Source organism: Lemur catta, chromosome 1, assembly GCF_020740605.2.
Source record: "Lemur catta isolate mLemCat1 chromosome 1, mLemCat1.pri, whole genome shotgun sequence".
Taxonomy (NCBI): domain Eukaryota; kingdom Metazoa; phylum Chordata; class Mammalia; order Primates; family Lemuridae; genus Lemur; species Lemur catta.
Window position 1 is genome coordinate 279,799,806 of NC_059128.1, and position 16,190 is coordinate 279,815,995.

At 42.1% G+C, this 16,190-nt stretch overlaps 1 protein-coding gene across 3 annotated transcripts in view; it reads right to left on the reverse strand.

The window, feature by feature from the left end:
• Positions 1 to 16,190, reverse strand: part of ERG (ETS transcription factor ERG) — a 251,424-nt gene that overhangs the window by 97,860 nt on the left and 137,374 nt on the right. Inside the window, exon 1 of one of the 3 annotated variants that reach the window (XM_045540679.1) lies at positions 11,581 to 11,722. The exons of 1 other annotated variant lie outside the window; for it this stretch is intronic. In XM_045540679.1, the coding sequence (XP_045396635.1) occupies positions 11,581 to 11,598 (18 nt within the window). In that variant the 5' untranslated portion in view covers positions 11,599 to 11,722. Of the gene's footprint in view, positions 1 to 11,580; positions 11,723 to 16,190 lie in introns of those variants that run through there. One more of the 3 variants, XM_045540680.1, reaches the window with a different exon arrangement.

A 16,190-nucleotide genomic window follows, 5' to 3' on the forward strand; every position in this document is an offset into this window, starting at 1 on the left:
GCAGGTGTTATTATCATTATTGAATCCACTCTACAGATGAGGAAACAAGGCACAGAGAAGTAAAGTAACCTTGCCAGGGGATGGTAGAACTAGGACCTGTCCCCGGGCTGTCCAGATCTGCCCCATACTAAGGAACTGGGTCCTTAAGAAGGGACAAAGGGACTTAATTTCTAAATCACAAAAAGTTTCGCCCTTACTCCTCTTTTTTCTCACTCTCCCTGAAAAAATTGAAAGGAATAGAAAAGTACCATTAAAAATGAGTTGGATTTCTCAAATGTTGTTATTCTTTTTAACATCAGTGCACATGGAGAAAAGCCCAAAACATCAAAAAAAGAATCAAGTATTAACAGAACCTTAATAGTCTAGTATCAGTTATTTTGATTTCCTTTTCTAATTTTTTATTCTCTAATCTCCTATAATAACTGTTTTTGAAATGGGGAAAAAGAACTAAGTCTTTATTATTGTTATTGTTTCAATGATATATTATTCCACAGATACATGGAACCCGTATTTGCTACAGGCTAAACAAACCAAAACAAATGAACAAAACCAATCCTGGTGCCAGGCAAAGGTGACCTGCAGAGAAGATGCCAGTTGGCACTGCCAGTCCATCAGGTGTCAAAGATGAGCCTACCTCCTCTCTGGTCCTGCACCAGCATCACCCAGCTGTGACCCAGGCAGCACTGGAACCAAGACAGACCCAGGAGACACACAGAAGCAGAAGTGTCAGGAGGTAGCATGTGTATGAAAGCATGTTGGAAGATGCTGTGTGGAGTTTCAGTAAAAGATTACAAATGTGTACAAGAACTGTTTAGGGTAACAAAGGCAGAGGAAGAAAGCAATCTAACAGCCGGATATTGAGATTTTTACATAGTGTTTCTTCCAAGAAGATAAGCAAAAGCATGTAAAGAAATTAATCTCCAAAGGAAAATATCTCGTTGGGCAATTTCATTTCAATTCAATTTCATTTTAAATACAAAATACATATATATTGAGTGACTGTGTGGATAAAGGCATTAGCACATATTAGTGATATATTAACATCTTCATGAGACATAGCAACATATGACCATGTCTGGCAGCTTCTCAGGGCCAAATGCAGTCTCTGCCCTCAAGCTGGTAGTCACTGACACTTAGGGACTATGTGGCCAGGCAGAATGCTCTGTCAGACCCTGTCTTCTTCTCCATTGCAATGCGAAGCTCACAGGCGTTTTCTGATCACCAAAGGAGGTGCTTCACCAAGACGTGACCCGGCAATGAATGGCTGCTCAGTCTTCTGATTACTTTAAGGACCTGCAGGAGATCTGGGTGGAGCAGTAGATTTCCACATTTGGAGCGTGTAAACATCACTTCTTGGTGCTTCGCCAGTGCTTGAGTTGAAGGGCTCTCGGGTGCTATTTATTTTGCTTAGTTTATTGTTCGGTGTTATTGTTTGTTGATTTGCTATATTTTTTTCTTCTACAAAGGGGCCAGTCTGTAAGGACGTATCCTGCAGATGGGTAACTGATGATTCCCTATTGTTCAGTGTTTGTGCTCTGCGCTTTTATTTGCTTTGGTTCAAAGGGCCTAAACAATGCATTTGCTGGAATTTAATAACTGGTGTAAAATCAGCACAGAGAACAATCTGTGAGCTGAAATTTTTGTACCTAAATCTGGGGACCTCTGTTTGATAAAGAAAACAAAATCTAAAATGACCTCTCCATTAACCAGCTGCAGAAAAGGCCTTCAGCTGACTCTGAGATGTACTTGTTCTCCGCCAGATACTAAAGCACTAGACTCCCCGACCGTTTTCCATAGACATGTCCAGTCTAGTCTGTACGCGTCATCTTAAACCCAGCGAGCAGATTACACCAAGGATGAGAATAAGAGACTAAAATCGTTACTTTAGAAACTGCCTATTTTCACCTGCTTCAGGGCACAGAATTCTCTTAGAAAATCTGGAGTGACAGGCTTATTCCCCTCGGAGAGGAGATAATGAAGAACGAACCACGCATTCGTGGGAGGAAGTGCCCCCGGGAGGCTTTCCTGCGCTGGTGCTCTCTGGTTGGGCTGGCTATCTGGGTAGGAAGTGAATGCAGGAAGTATCTGTCTACAAACCCTTTATCCTCAAGGTAATTGCTGTAGCAGCATTTTACTGTTTACCAAAGCAGTAAACATGTGATCTAAAAAAAGATGTTTTCCATCTCCAGAGAACAAGGCTTAAAAAAAAAAAATACGTGCATTTATTTTATAACCAGCTTCTTATCAAAACTGGCTACAAGAGACGTGTGATTCTGATAGTGAGTCAATGGGAACAACTTCTTGGGTAGGACAGAAGGGCCCTCGCAGGGGTGAACGAGAAACAAAAGCGGAGTTTCTTCACTAGAATGCCTTCTTAGCAGAGTGAATTTTATTACTTTTCTTCTTGCCTTAACATAGACTTAACTGAGTTCATACTCTTGGGCTTAAAAGGATGGTAAAGTCAGCAAAAGTATCCATGTTAGTTCAAATTGGTGGAATGGATAATTCAGAAAGTAAAATAACTCACAAAGTCACTTATATTTGGCCTTGGATGATATTCTTATTTTTTATGTAAATATAAACATGCTTCTCATTCTAGGAGTTTGTAAAGATGAAGTGAAATGGGCGGACTCAGAAGTAGACGTGTAGCTACTGCTTTTGATGGCTTCACCTGGCACAGGCTGAGCCTCCTGCTCAACCTTCCTCTCTATTTCTTACTTCTGGATGAAAAGCTCGCGAGCCTGCCTGTCCCAGATTTCCCGGGGTGAGAGAAATGATCAGGCACCCCTGAGAGGCGGCTTGGGGTGAATGAAAACAGGTCCAGGAAGGACCTCTGAGCATTCCAGAGGCTTGGGAGGGTCGCCCTCATCATCATTGCTGTTCTTTATGTTCTTCAAACCTCATCCTGGGTGGGTAGCAGTGGCAGTGAGGGAGAAAGCGGCAGGAGGGAGAGGAGGGGGCAGAGAGGAGCAGAGGAGAGTGGGGCCCCAAGTCCCCTCCCAGGACCTGTGTGCACAGCGTCAGCAAACTGGGGACTCTCTTAGCACTGTTCTAAGCAATGGCCAATGCAGATAAAGCACTTGCAAAGAAGTGGGAACTCCCTGTGTCTCTCAGAGTTTTCATTTCATAATAAAGAGAAAAGAACATGCTAGTTGGAGGAAAATGGACAAATTGGCTACTTGAAAAAAAAAACATACCAATTCACAAACTGTTGTAGAATTGAAAAAAAAAAAAAAAGAAAAATGAAAAGCTTTTCATGGATTCCCTGATTTTAGTCCCAAAAGGAAAATTTATTTGGGCTCCAATGAATAGTAAAATTAGCTAACATTTATTAAGAAGCTCATATGTGTTAAATACAGTTCTGAGCTCTCCTAGCTCCGGGAGTCTCACCATAACCCTGTGAAGTAGAAAGAGTTGCTCTTGCTGTTTTACAGATGGAAAAGCCTAGATACTGTGAGGCTAGGACTTGTCAAAGGTGAAATGTCCAGGAAGTAGAATACCCAGAGCTTGAACCCCAAAGCCTGCTGGGATCCCACTCCCCCAACCATGCACGGCCTCCTCTCCACCTCCGAGATCCCATGGGGCCACCACTGCTAACTCCCTGTGGTTCTGACAGCAGCAGAGTCATCAAACATCAGGGAGGCAAAGGCTGTGCAAACTATCTCCATCTTCCCGTAACAGAACTTGGGCCAGGAGGATGAATCTACCTGCCAAGGTCCCGCAGCATCAAACTAAAGCCCTGGGCCGCCACCTCCCAGACTGGCCTGTTCCACTTCCCCCTGCCAGCGGCTCTGTCCATGCCTCCTGTCCCCTGCACGGAAGACAATCCTTTGCCCACAGAACCTACTTTAAGGATGCCATGAAGAAACAGACAGCTTCAAGTACCTCTCTGGGCAAAAGGTAAACATGGGCTGTGCTCTCCTTATTAACCTTCATGTTTTTGATGCTCTTTGGAACGTCAGGTAACACATACACATAATACGGATCCAGAGAGGTCTACGCAATATAAAACCACATACTTTTTTAACTTGGAGCAACATCTTGGGAAATCTACCTCAAATTGAGACACAAACTAACTGTGTTGACAGATTCCGAAGTGTTGTTTCAACAGTTTCTTCTTCCTCAAAGGTGAGCATCACATGCACAGTGTCCACTCTAAAAAATAAGACCTCCCAAAACCCAGTGGGGCCCAAAGAGCATGGAGATGATAAATTCACTGTTGGTTGAAGATTTGAATCAATGGCTTTGGAGGAAAGTGGTCGTGGTGGGGAATGGGGGGGTCCTTTTTTTCAGTGCTGGCTCTGTGTCAATACTCATTAAATTAAAAAAAATATCAATGCACTCTTTGCGGTAGTACAATGTCATGATGGCAATGAAGAGTTTAAATCATGGAGGTGGAATGATTTAAAAGTGGAATGTGTTCAACGCAAGAGTGCAGAATCTTTGCATGATGTTCTTTATTACACTTTCAAAATTTCAACATGCACTGTTTTTAACAAAACTGTTTGAAGTAACAGCCCTGATGTTAATGTTATGATTGGATTCCGATGTGGCACTTTAAAAATAAATCATTTCTTTTTGAAATGTCTCGGCACTTATCTATGCTCAACAGCAGATTACTGTTCTTCCCAGAGTTTCATTCCATGAGCCCCCTGCTGAAAGACTTGGTAAAGCCTCACGGAAAACTCGGACCTGCCTTTTCGTTATCGACGCCCAAGACGAGAGCAAGGAAGTTGATACTTGGGGCGAGGAAATTTAAGTCAGCAGCTGATCTGGAATCTGGAACCACTGCCCCTTGGATATTGCCAAATATGGAAAGAATTCTTGTCACCAAGCAAATATAGAATGGGGTGCTAGAGTTTTAGCTCTCGAATTTTCCAGCACTTTATTTTGATTAGCCTCCTAGAGTATAATAACTGTCGCCTATGGGATTTTTCACTCAAGAGTGGAAAATGTAAAGTAGCCAGTTATAATCATTTTCATTATCAAATTATTTAATGTGTTACCAGGTCACTTAATACACCATGTTTTCTCTGTACAGTAATTCATTATTTGGGGACAGGGCAAATAGCAGGAACAGAGATCATACGATGATAGAGAGAGAAAGACAGGTTTGTGACACTTGTACGAGTGCCTCAGCCTTTCCACCCCCCGCCCTTATCTGTACAAAGGCAGCAGGGCCCAGGTTTCTACGAGGATCACATGAGACCACGTGAGAGTTTAGCACAAGGCCTGGCATGGGACAAGCAGTTATGATGTCAATTTGGATTATGAATTCAAGACACTACCTATAGCTACCTTTTTCAAAGTATTTTTCTATGCTTTTTTAAACATCAATTTAAGTCCATTTAGTTAATTTTACTTTACTAGGAGAAATATCTCTAATGACAAGAGACTTCTGTTTGAAATCTACAATAATGAGTATATTACTTTGATATCTTAACTTCCTCTTTATGACTTCAAAGAATTTTAATTAACATTTATGTTATGAAGTATTTATTGAACCTCTACACTCTGCCAGTCATTGGTGAGGATACAGAAGAGGTGGACAGGGTATCACTAGAAATGGGCTCTGTGACTTCAGTGAGTGGACATAAAGCACTCACATTCAGACACGCACAAGCAAAGCTGGTGAATGTGCTGACAGAAGGAAAACGAAGAGTGGGAGAGTGGACAGATGAGGATTGATCTTAAACTTTATAAAACGTGTCTCGGCCAAGCTCAATAGGGGAAATGTGGAAAGTAAGTTAGACCAAACAGGGAAAGTATGAATAAGGAAAAAAAAAAAAAAAAGCCAGAGGTCACAATGGACCACTAGTTGAAATAGGTTTACACCAAACAAATAAACAAAAAAAGTAATGAAATACTAAAATTAAAAAAGTATAAATAAAAATGAGACTCGGGGGGGGAGGGAGGGGATGGAGGTATGACTACATGGTGAGTGCCAGGCGCACTGTCTGGAGAATGGACACGCTTGAGGCTCTGACTCAGGGGGATGGGCGGGACATGGACAATGTATATAACCTGAACTTATGTACCCCCATGATGAGCTGAAATAAAAAGAAAAAAGAAAAAAAAAGAAAAGAAATGTTTCCTATTACCATAAAAAAAAAATGAGACTCAGTTCTTGCCTTTCAGAATCACAAAGATTCAAAGAGTGAAACGTGCAGAGTTGTTATGGTTCAGTGTGGAACTGGCCTCACACGTGGCTAGAAGAAGTGGGAATTATTACAACCCTTCCTGAGAGTAAACTGACAATTACTCTTTTTAAGTTGGAAGATATTTAAATTTGGCAAAGACTTTAAAAATACATACGCCCTTTGGCCCAATAATTATTTTCTAAGCACCAACACTAATAAAAATAACTTTTAAAAACTAGACAGTGGGTGCACTGCAATGTGATCAGTGAAAACTGGCAGACAGCATTATCTCCAGCAACAGGTATTGGCTATAAAAATCATAAATCTTATTTCAGATGGACTATAACGAAATGTAAAAATTCTGCTTATTGAAAATTTCTAGTGACATGGGGAAAGGTCTGTCAAACACTGTTAGCTGAGAAGAGCAGGACAGACGTAACGGATGGAAGGGCAGAAGAGACAGTGAAAAGACACATGTCAAACGCTAACATAATAGTTTTCTCTGGCTGGTTAGGATTTGGGACAATTCACGCTGACTTTGTAATGATTTTTCAGAAATTTTCTCCACGATGAGAATCTTTCAAGTTTATAATTTGTATAAAGAAACAAGATGCATTTTTTCAAAATGAATTAGTAGGCAGGACAGTGGAGGTGTCCAGAGAGGCATCTGCCCTCTTCCACAGCTGCGGCTCCCACAGCAGGTCCAAACCAGCCCTCTGACCAGCGCCACCTTGAGCGACCCCCTGGATGCTCTGCAGGCCCACATGCAGCTACCTGCCCTGCCACCTGCACATGAGGACCCACACAAACTCCCTCCTCCCACGTGCCCTGTCTTGCTGCCACCCAGGCCCAGCTGTGCCCGGCCCTGGGCATGGGAGGCCACACATGAGCCCAGAGTCCATGGCTGTGGGCTTCCCAGCTGGAGCAGGGGAATGGCAAATGCAGACAGCATGAAGAACAGACCCAGAAAGACAACGTGACGTAGTAGGGAAGGTTAAATCAACTTGGAGTGTCTGATGGCATCTGCCATTCACTGAGCACCAGCGCAAGACAGGATATCGCTATTATGGTCTCATTTTACAGGTGAGGAAACTGAGGTCAAACAGGGTAGGTCTTTGCCTAGGCTCATGAGATTAACAAGAATTCGAATGCAGGTGAGTCTGTGGTCACATAAAGTAAGAGAAACACTCTCAGGGCTGATCTGACAGAGTCCCCAGGACAGGGGCAGCTCTCCCATGTCCTGTCGAGCAAAAGGAGGGATGCGGATGGTCTCCTGCAGCAGTTGAGGCTTTCACTAGCTCTGAGGAAAGACCCTGCCAGAGCAGAGTGTGCCACCAAACACTGCAAAGGCTTGGGGACCGTCCCTGTGAAATCCCCTTCTCTGAAACTTCACATTTCAGAGACGTTCTTATAGGTCGGCTTCCCCGTGGCCTCTCGTATTATGATTTTCCTGTGTATCAGCCATTAAATCAATACATCTGCCAAGGTATTGGGATGCCAATAACTGCTCTGGGTCTCCGCTTCCACAGAGGAGTCTTATTCTGCAGTTCTAAGTGGCAGAAGTCATCTTTTCCTGAAGGCATCGGGAATTGTCTTATTTATGTTTTATGTACACTTTAACAAGCGTGTGTGTGTGCACGTGCATGCATTTAAATAAAGGCCTGTTTTGCAAAACAAACATTTAATGAAATAATCACATTAAAGAAAATATAATTTGGAAACAGTTCCATTTCAGAATGTTCTCTGAGAGCACTGCAGTCCTCTGGGGAAAAAATGTCCACAGATGTAGTCGTTCCCAGTCCTGCTGTCCTCAGACACTGAGTCAGTGGACCCTGGAACCCGGCATGGGTGCACACACGCATGCACACACACACACACACACACATACACGCACACACGCACACCCAGAGTGCACTGGGATTGTGGGCCACATCACAGAGGGCAGCGAGTGGAAGCAGCAAGTCATTTTAAGATAATGACCCGTAAAGCCACTTTTCAGCAAGGACAGAAACTCGGGGCCTACTCTGGGATGACACATCCACAGCAGGACAGCAGCATTTACTTTGCACTTGGCCTTCTTTCCACAGAATTGCCCCAGAGTAACAAGGAACGAAGCAACTTCAGTTGCTTAAGTTAAGTCGGTGGGCTGATGAAAACCCGTCTGCCTGTAGCTATGAAACTCATTAGTCACATCCATCAGAATCCTACGGGGAGGTTAACTTCCTTCATGTACCTCTTAGTTTTAATAGGTTTCCTTCATACGTGATGCCAAATACCCAGGGAGTACCCGACATAGGCGAGCATGATCAGATAGAACATGCTATGTTTTTAAATTAGTAAAACCAACTCCCATCACCTTGTTCCAATTATCAGCAAACCTCCAACCTCTGTTAGTCGGAGGAAAGAGATCTCTCCAGGCGAGTCAGCGGAGCCATCCAGGGTGCCCTCGCCCCTCCACCGAGCCCATTAGTAACTTTCCACATCCTGCCTGGCCCCGAGCTGCTCCCACTCACGCTGCTGCCTGCGTCTGCTCTCTCCGGGCCCCGCAGTCTCAGATCTCCATGATAAGGGAGAATCCTCCACGGCTCCATTTTAAAGGTTAAGGATCTTTAAACTCTAGGATCAAGGCTAGCAACCTGGGGTGCATGGATGCCCTAAAAGGCCCAAGGACAAAAATGCATCTCTGTTGTAGTGCTACGCATCTCCCTGCACACGCGGGAAGGCATTATTCTAGGACGGACTGGAGGCTTCTGCGAACTTCCCAAATGGTAGATGGCATTGAAATTAAAGGATCAGGGAAGTCTTTGGGGAATTCGATTAAAACTCCTAACTGAAGCGCAATGGAGTTTTAAGGATAGCAGCAGGCTCCGCGGAGGCTGTGCGCAAACACCGCGCTGTTCTGCGGGGAAGGCGGGTAGGTGGTGTCGAGCACCCAGGCACCTCTCGGTATTGTCAGATGGCACAGACGCCCGGGGGAAGCACCAACACCGATGTGAGGATTGTTTGCCTACAGGGACGCCAGCTTTGCTGCTCCCACGTTTTCATTAGAACTCTCAGCCTGATCTTAAATTCCAGGGGGCCTTAGAGATCAACGGGCGCTCTCACAGAAGCCCCTGAAACTCCCTTACTTCTTCCAAGCAAACCATTTTGCTCCCAATTTTAAATTAGCAAGGGAAAATGATGTTGAGAATCACAAAGACTGGGTAAGAATATTTAGCTTTCCATAGTGTTTCCGAAGATCTTACAAATATCAATGCAAAAAAAAAAAAAATGCCACTCAGATGTGAAGTACCAACTTAACAAATTCAGAGCATCTGATACCTAATCGACTAATTGGTTTATTTACTGAAACAATGAAAAACAGAATGCGTTTGAGACTGGATATTGTCTGTAGGAGGTTCTGTTTCCTAATTGCAGTGGACAGCCATAATTTTCCCTATGCTAATTTGAGCTTTGCACTAACATAATTAAAACTGTAGTCATCAAACTCAGGACCTCCTTTTTCCACTCTATAAACAAGGCTGTTAAAATCATCTCATTACTTTACTCAGGAAACCTACCAGAAACATATCTTAAAGGAAGTTACCTATAAAGAGGGACTCTTTTAACAGAGGATTTTAAAAAAATTCACTGGAGTCATTTTAAAGGTTCACTTGGTATATATACAACATACATATAATACAATGTAATAAAATGTTAAACCAAGCGTAGTCAAGTGTAAACTATTTCCCTAAATTTATTCAGAAAGGCACAAAACATTCAAATTTCAAAACTAACTTAATATTTTCATAAATATATATTTTTAACACATTAGTATGTTCTGCAAAATGTGCCCTACCTTCTAAAGGATAGCCTGTTACTTCAATGTCCTTTTCAATCCATTTTTTGAGGGGAAAAAAACACATAAGATTGTATTCAAGCTACTCAAGATTTAGAAAGAATATTTCATTTAATTGTTATAAAATACTGATATAAATAAGAATGAACATAAGAACAAAAGGGTAGCATTTTCGGTTATAAAAATCAAGTAATTTTTACTTGTGTAGCTGAAAGTAGAGCACATTAAACCCCCAATTTTGAAATTCCTTTCTATTATAGTTATATTTCAGTAGACCCCAATCCTTGAAGCCAAGAAAAGAAAAATCTCTATGAGGTGAAAGTCTTCGGTACATGAATTTTTAAAATACTGTTGAACACAGCTCGAGAAATAAAACATACCCTGAGCAAAAAAAAGCTGAACAGAACTTCTGAAACACAGTTTATATGGGGCATGTTCGTCAAATCTTCTAATACAAACATTTCAAATTACAAAAATACCAAACCAAAGAGGAGTTTTGAAAATGTCTTGGTCCAATTCTGGGCTAACTTCCATTTCATGAGCTTTCCAACTAACTGAAACCCTTGATAAAAACACAACCAAACGCTCCTCACCTTTATGCAGCGAAACTAAAGGCATGCAACAAACACAGCTTGCTTTGGCCTCTGCTCAGTGTTAGCTTTTGCTTCTGATTTTTCTCATTTCTACAAATGTCACCAAGGTCTGGTGGCCTTGAAAATATTTTAACAGACCATCACCTCATAGACTGTATACCACTGTCTTGCATTTACCATTAAATCAGGTTCATTTGCAGGAATTTGGCCATGTTTAAGTTTCCACCTATGCAGAGTTACCTCCACATTAGTCTCTGCATGCTAACTTCTATAAACATTTGCAAGAAAACACATCAGACCCAACACACCAGAGCGGAGTACCAACAGGCCATTGCTTTCCAACTCCCACAAACCCAACATCACTAGGAACAAATCTTACTCATGGAGCACAGAGGAGTAGGTATTTTATTAAAGATAAACACAGAACAGAACAAACCAAAATTACCACCATTTGAGTTATATGAGACTCTTAGTTCTTGGCATGGAGGTCCCACAAGTCAAGTCAATATTTGCAAATCCCATTACCAACAGCCACTTGCCGAGCATCTCTGCGTTTCCACGGGGACTGGCTGGCGTCCCTGATGCTAAGGAGTCACCGAAGAACCTCCAAAAGTTCATCACTGACAAGCCCATCTTTTCCTTTACCCTGCCTTGCAACCTCTCCGAGTCTGCTGCCTTTTCTCAGACACACATCCAGGCACCGTTAGGGATAGTTAAAGAATCTGAAAATTCAGAAGCGCTCCGAAAAGGCTTTGCAAAAGTAATCCACGGCACTCAACAGTGAATTTAGAAAACCCAATTTTTTTCTGAGTTTGAAGTTTTTAAGCCTTGCGGATGGTTGGAGTAGGAAAAAGGAAATTTACTAGGCAGTGCAAAGGAAATCTTGTTGTCCTCTATTGTGGCAGTGGGGGTGTTGCCCAACCCTGACTTATCTGCCTTGATAAAGGAAACCAAAGAAAAGAGTAACAAGAACAAGATTTTGTCAAATTAAAAGGAACCCTTTCCTTACCTTAATAGTGCTGGCCATAATGCAATCAAGTTTATTGATCGTTAATAAATGTTAATAATAATTATTGCTTCTCTCTGACCAGAAAGTAGTTTTGATGAGGTTGTTTAGAGCGGATGAGATTGTGCTAAGTCTGGGAAATGAAGTCAGCCAATGGCAGGAAGAGGTTTCTATTGGTCCTGGCTGCCCAGCCCAAAGAAACAGGATATTTGGGAGTGGAGAGATAAGAGACCCTGAAAACAATGTTGTTTTTCTTGATGATATGCAGCCAGGGGATTTTTTTTTTAATTAAAAAAAAATGGCATCAATTGCCTGGGACTGTGACGGCCGCAGCAGGTGTGACCGGTGTGACACGCTGCACAGAGACCAAGGCAGGATGCAGGTGCAGCGAGGCGCTGGGTGGCTCTGCATGGGCTGCGAGCACCTCGGGGCCCAGGCTGGAGGGCACCCTACCGCCAGGTGCCAGCCCTCTGCAGCCTGCTTCTCTGTGGAATTAGCAGCCGACTAGGACAGAGGACTTGAGCTACCCTCTCCTAAAAGAAAACCTTGCAGGTGGAATTTATTTCATGTTAATAATAATCATGTTTAATAATGGCCACTTGCTGGCTGGTTTTATTAACAACCTATATTTCGTCAATATTTCAAATGAGGGTTCTAGAACAGTTTCATTTTCCTCCTTCCAAATAAATGCAATTTTATTTGCTCCACAACAAATGAGTCGAAAATGCAAAGACTCTAGAATCAAAGTAAATAAGAAAAATAAAGAGGCAAACATAAACCTGTCAAAGTCTCATTTTCAAATATTTATTTAAAATCCAAATAACTGAAGCTACTACAAATGCTTTAGAATGTCAGCGAGCCGGTCCCACTCTGACAAACATCAGTGTTACAGACAGCGGGGCCTGAGAGAGCGCTGGGCTGTCCCGGATGTCAGGTGAAGACCATATTAAGTGTTTAAAATCCAAGCTATAAGTTCAGGGTCACAGTTCTGTTTTCTACTCGAAGGAAGTACAACTAATGCAGGCCCGAACATTCCTTAGAGGATTCGGGGACTTTAATTACTCATTTTCAGGAAATTACTTGTTCTCTGGAAGAAACAACATTTTGCTTTGAATCCAGCTACACGAAAGCTGGGCCCATAAAGAGGTGTGGTCTCGACAGGAGAGCCACAGAACACAATAGACCAAATCCGGAGTCATCGGGCAACTCCTGGTTGCAGAGGTGGACACTGGGGAGCTGACTTCACTCGGACTTTAGGCCTCTGTAGGTCAGAGTTCTGTACACTAGCCCAAGTTTTTCTTGCTTGTCTTTCCTTCTTGTTAAAACAGAAACACAAGGAGGAAGAAGGGAAGGAAGCAGAAGAGGAGGAGGTGGAGGGGGAGGAGGAGGGAAAGAAGAGAAGGGCAAGAAGAAAAGGGAGGAATGGAGATGGAGAAAAAGAAGGAGGAAGGGAAGGGAAGGGAAGGAAGAGAGAGATAAAGAAAGAAGGCAGGAAGGCAGGAAGGAAAGAGAGAGAGAGAAAGAAAAGAGAGAAAGAAGGAAAGAAAGAAAGAAAGAGAGAGAGAGAGAGAGAGAAAGAAAGAAAGAAAGAAAGAAAGAAAGAAAGAAAGAAAGAAAGAAAGAAAGAAAGAAAGAAAGAAAGGAAGAAAGGAAGAAAGGAAGAAAGGAAGAAAGAGAGAAGAGAGAAAGGAAGAGAGAACATATATCGTAAGAAATCTCACTCTGTGTGAAAATCAGAACCTGACAAGTTCTCAGCACCTACATTTCGAGGGAGTGTTGACTTCCGCTCTTTTCATCTCTGAACAATGAATAAGATGGCAGGCTGATTAAAATTTTGTTTCCCCTAAAATTTCAAAGTACACAGTTGTTTTATCTGGGCAGCTTCCACTAGAATTCTGGAGAGCTGAGGGAAAAAAGTTCTCTCGGCTCCACTGAGATTCCTTGTCTTTTTGTTCTCTCCTAAGAAGCCTCAATTTAAAATGTTAACTCTGGTCTCCCAGTAAGCAGTGCTCCGTTACGGATTTACCAAACACCAGCTTTAAATAAGATGCTCCCTTTGCTAACAAAATAGCCATGGAAGAATATTCTGCGTGGTCGCACCTTGCCCAGGCCGCCTGGCTTCTAACCCAGCCCTTACGCATTAGCTGCGGGGCGGGGCACCAACCCTTGTACGGGGACCTCATTCTTCAACGACGGTCTGACCGTAACTCCTTGCTTCTTTGCCTAATTCAAATCAAATGGTGAACAGTGAGATTTTTGACTCTTTATTTTGAAATAATTTCAAACCGAAAGAAGAGTTACAAGATAATACAAAGAACTCCTAATACTTTGCCCAGTTGCTCCAACTATTGGCAATTTACATCATCAGCTCTGCCTTGTGTCTCAACACATCTCTCCCCCCTCCCTGCCTTTCTCTGTCTGTCTCTCTCTCTCTCATATTTCACAAACATATGTACCCTTTATTATTTAACTAATAAAAATACTATTTTATTAGAAAATAATTTCTTCTCTTGGATACTTACAAAGAGAAAACCACATGCTATATTTGATCGTTTTCCTGAAGATTTGATCCATCAGTTTCATTATCTCTAATTTTGGAAACGCATAAAATATAAAAAGTGATCTAATAAAAAGTTTCTTTAGGGATAATGAGTTGTAAACCCTGTTACAAAATTTTAAAAAGGAAAATCTTCTTCATTTCTAACAACAAAATGATGGATTCCTGCCATCTTCAAAGATGGTAATTCCTGATGTCTAGAACGGAATCACAGTATCCAAGCCTGGGAATCTCCGAATATTTAATGCAAAGAGTTTTTTTAACAAAAAGTTTGATTGGCTATTGGTAGCATAAGGCATATTTATTAATTAGAATACTGTAGTGCAGAAATCATTTCCCACAAGTCATTCTAGGGGGAAATTATTTAAAGATATGGATATCAGTTCATCCTTCCTCACCCCTTCCCCAAGTCTATGCTATTAAATGGCCTCAGCCCTAGACCACCCAGCAGCCTAAGGCCCAGGCTGCCTCTCCAGCCAGACACTGCCTCTCCCTAGTGGAAGCTGCCCTCCAGGTCACCAGGCAAACCCAGTGATGGGGCAAACTGGCCTCTACCTGGGGACCATCCCGCCATAGGCCTGTTCTTTCTCCCCCTCCTTGAGACATGGTACACACTACACTGACCCAGTACGGCCCACCCCGCGTCTGTGGACAGCAGACCCTCTAACTACAGTGCACATCTCCATTTTGTAGGTTTCCATCACCAACACGTCACCCATGAATTTACCAGAACCCTTCAGAAGTCTGTTCATATTTTGCTCCAAATAAAAGAATGAACTAATGTAAAATAAATATACCATAAATTCACTGTAACAATAAAAGAAGCACTATTATTTATTTATCCTAAAACCATCTCTTCCCTTTTTCTAAAAAGTCAACAAGTTCTCCTCGTTGTTCTCTCTCTGTGGAATCTGTAGCAGAAGCTTAAGACTTGTACATGGATGAGAGCAATATATTCCAAAAACGACATACGACACAGCAAAGAGGGTAACGAGATGCTTCTTGATCTCCGCATATTGGGAAGACACAACAGAAGATTCCCTTGTGATGATGTATTTATTTATCCCTGGACCAGACATCCATACCATGGGATGTTCACATGATTGAAAATACTGTAGGAAAATGAGATAGCAGATGAACACTTAGTGACATGGAAAACTGCTCTGATATGCCGCCTGGTAAGTTAAAAATCACTTTATAAAGGACAATTCTATCACAGACCCACTTCATTAAAAATGAGAAAGCAAACTAAAAATACTAGCAGGCATTACATTACAATACTAATAGTAGAGAACCTTTTCTTTTTTTGCCTTTTTTCCTCCCTCTTCTCCTTTGTATTTTCAAAACATTTACAATAAACATAAATTATAATTTAATGTAAAAACATGTAAGTTAATATTTAATATCCTATGTTTTTGTAAATACCTGGAAAATACACGCAATGTTCTGTGTGACATGCAGCCCACGACAGCTGTAGTTGTCAAACCGTTTACGTGTGCAGACCAGAATGCATGCTCCTTTTTAAATGTCTGACAGCAAGAATAAAGTAGCTCTTTTTTGGTTAATTTTAGTAAGAAAACCCAGAAGATGCTCATGTGTTTTGTGGGGGTCATCTATGCAACATTAATCCATTTAGGTGATGTTAATGACGTGCCTTTTCCACTCCAGGAACTCTGGTGGGCACTTAGGAAACAAGGATGACAGGCTCTGTCCAGTCACCAGGTGTCCTGGTATTCAGGAAGCCTAGGTCGGTCTCCTCAAATTCTGCACACATAACACTACAGAGCCTGGAACCAACCCGTGAAATGCAGGCTTTTTAAGGCAAAACAATAGGCCGAAAGTGCTGTGTATTGTCCTTAAGATGACACATAGATCTTAAAATGCAGAATGTTTAGATTATTCATGAGAGTCCTGCAAGAAGGATGTGCCAAGGATTTTTGCCAGGGACATGCCTGAAATTGTAGATAAGAATCAAGCATCTGGAGCTGCCCCCACAATGGAAAACTCCAGCACTCAGTGGAACTTTTCCGCCTGTATCAATTGGAGGATTTGCCTG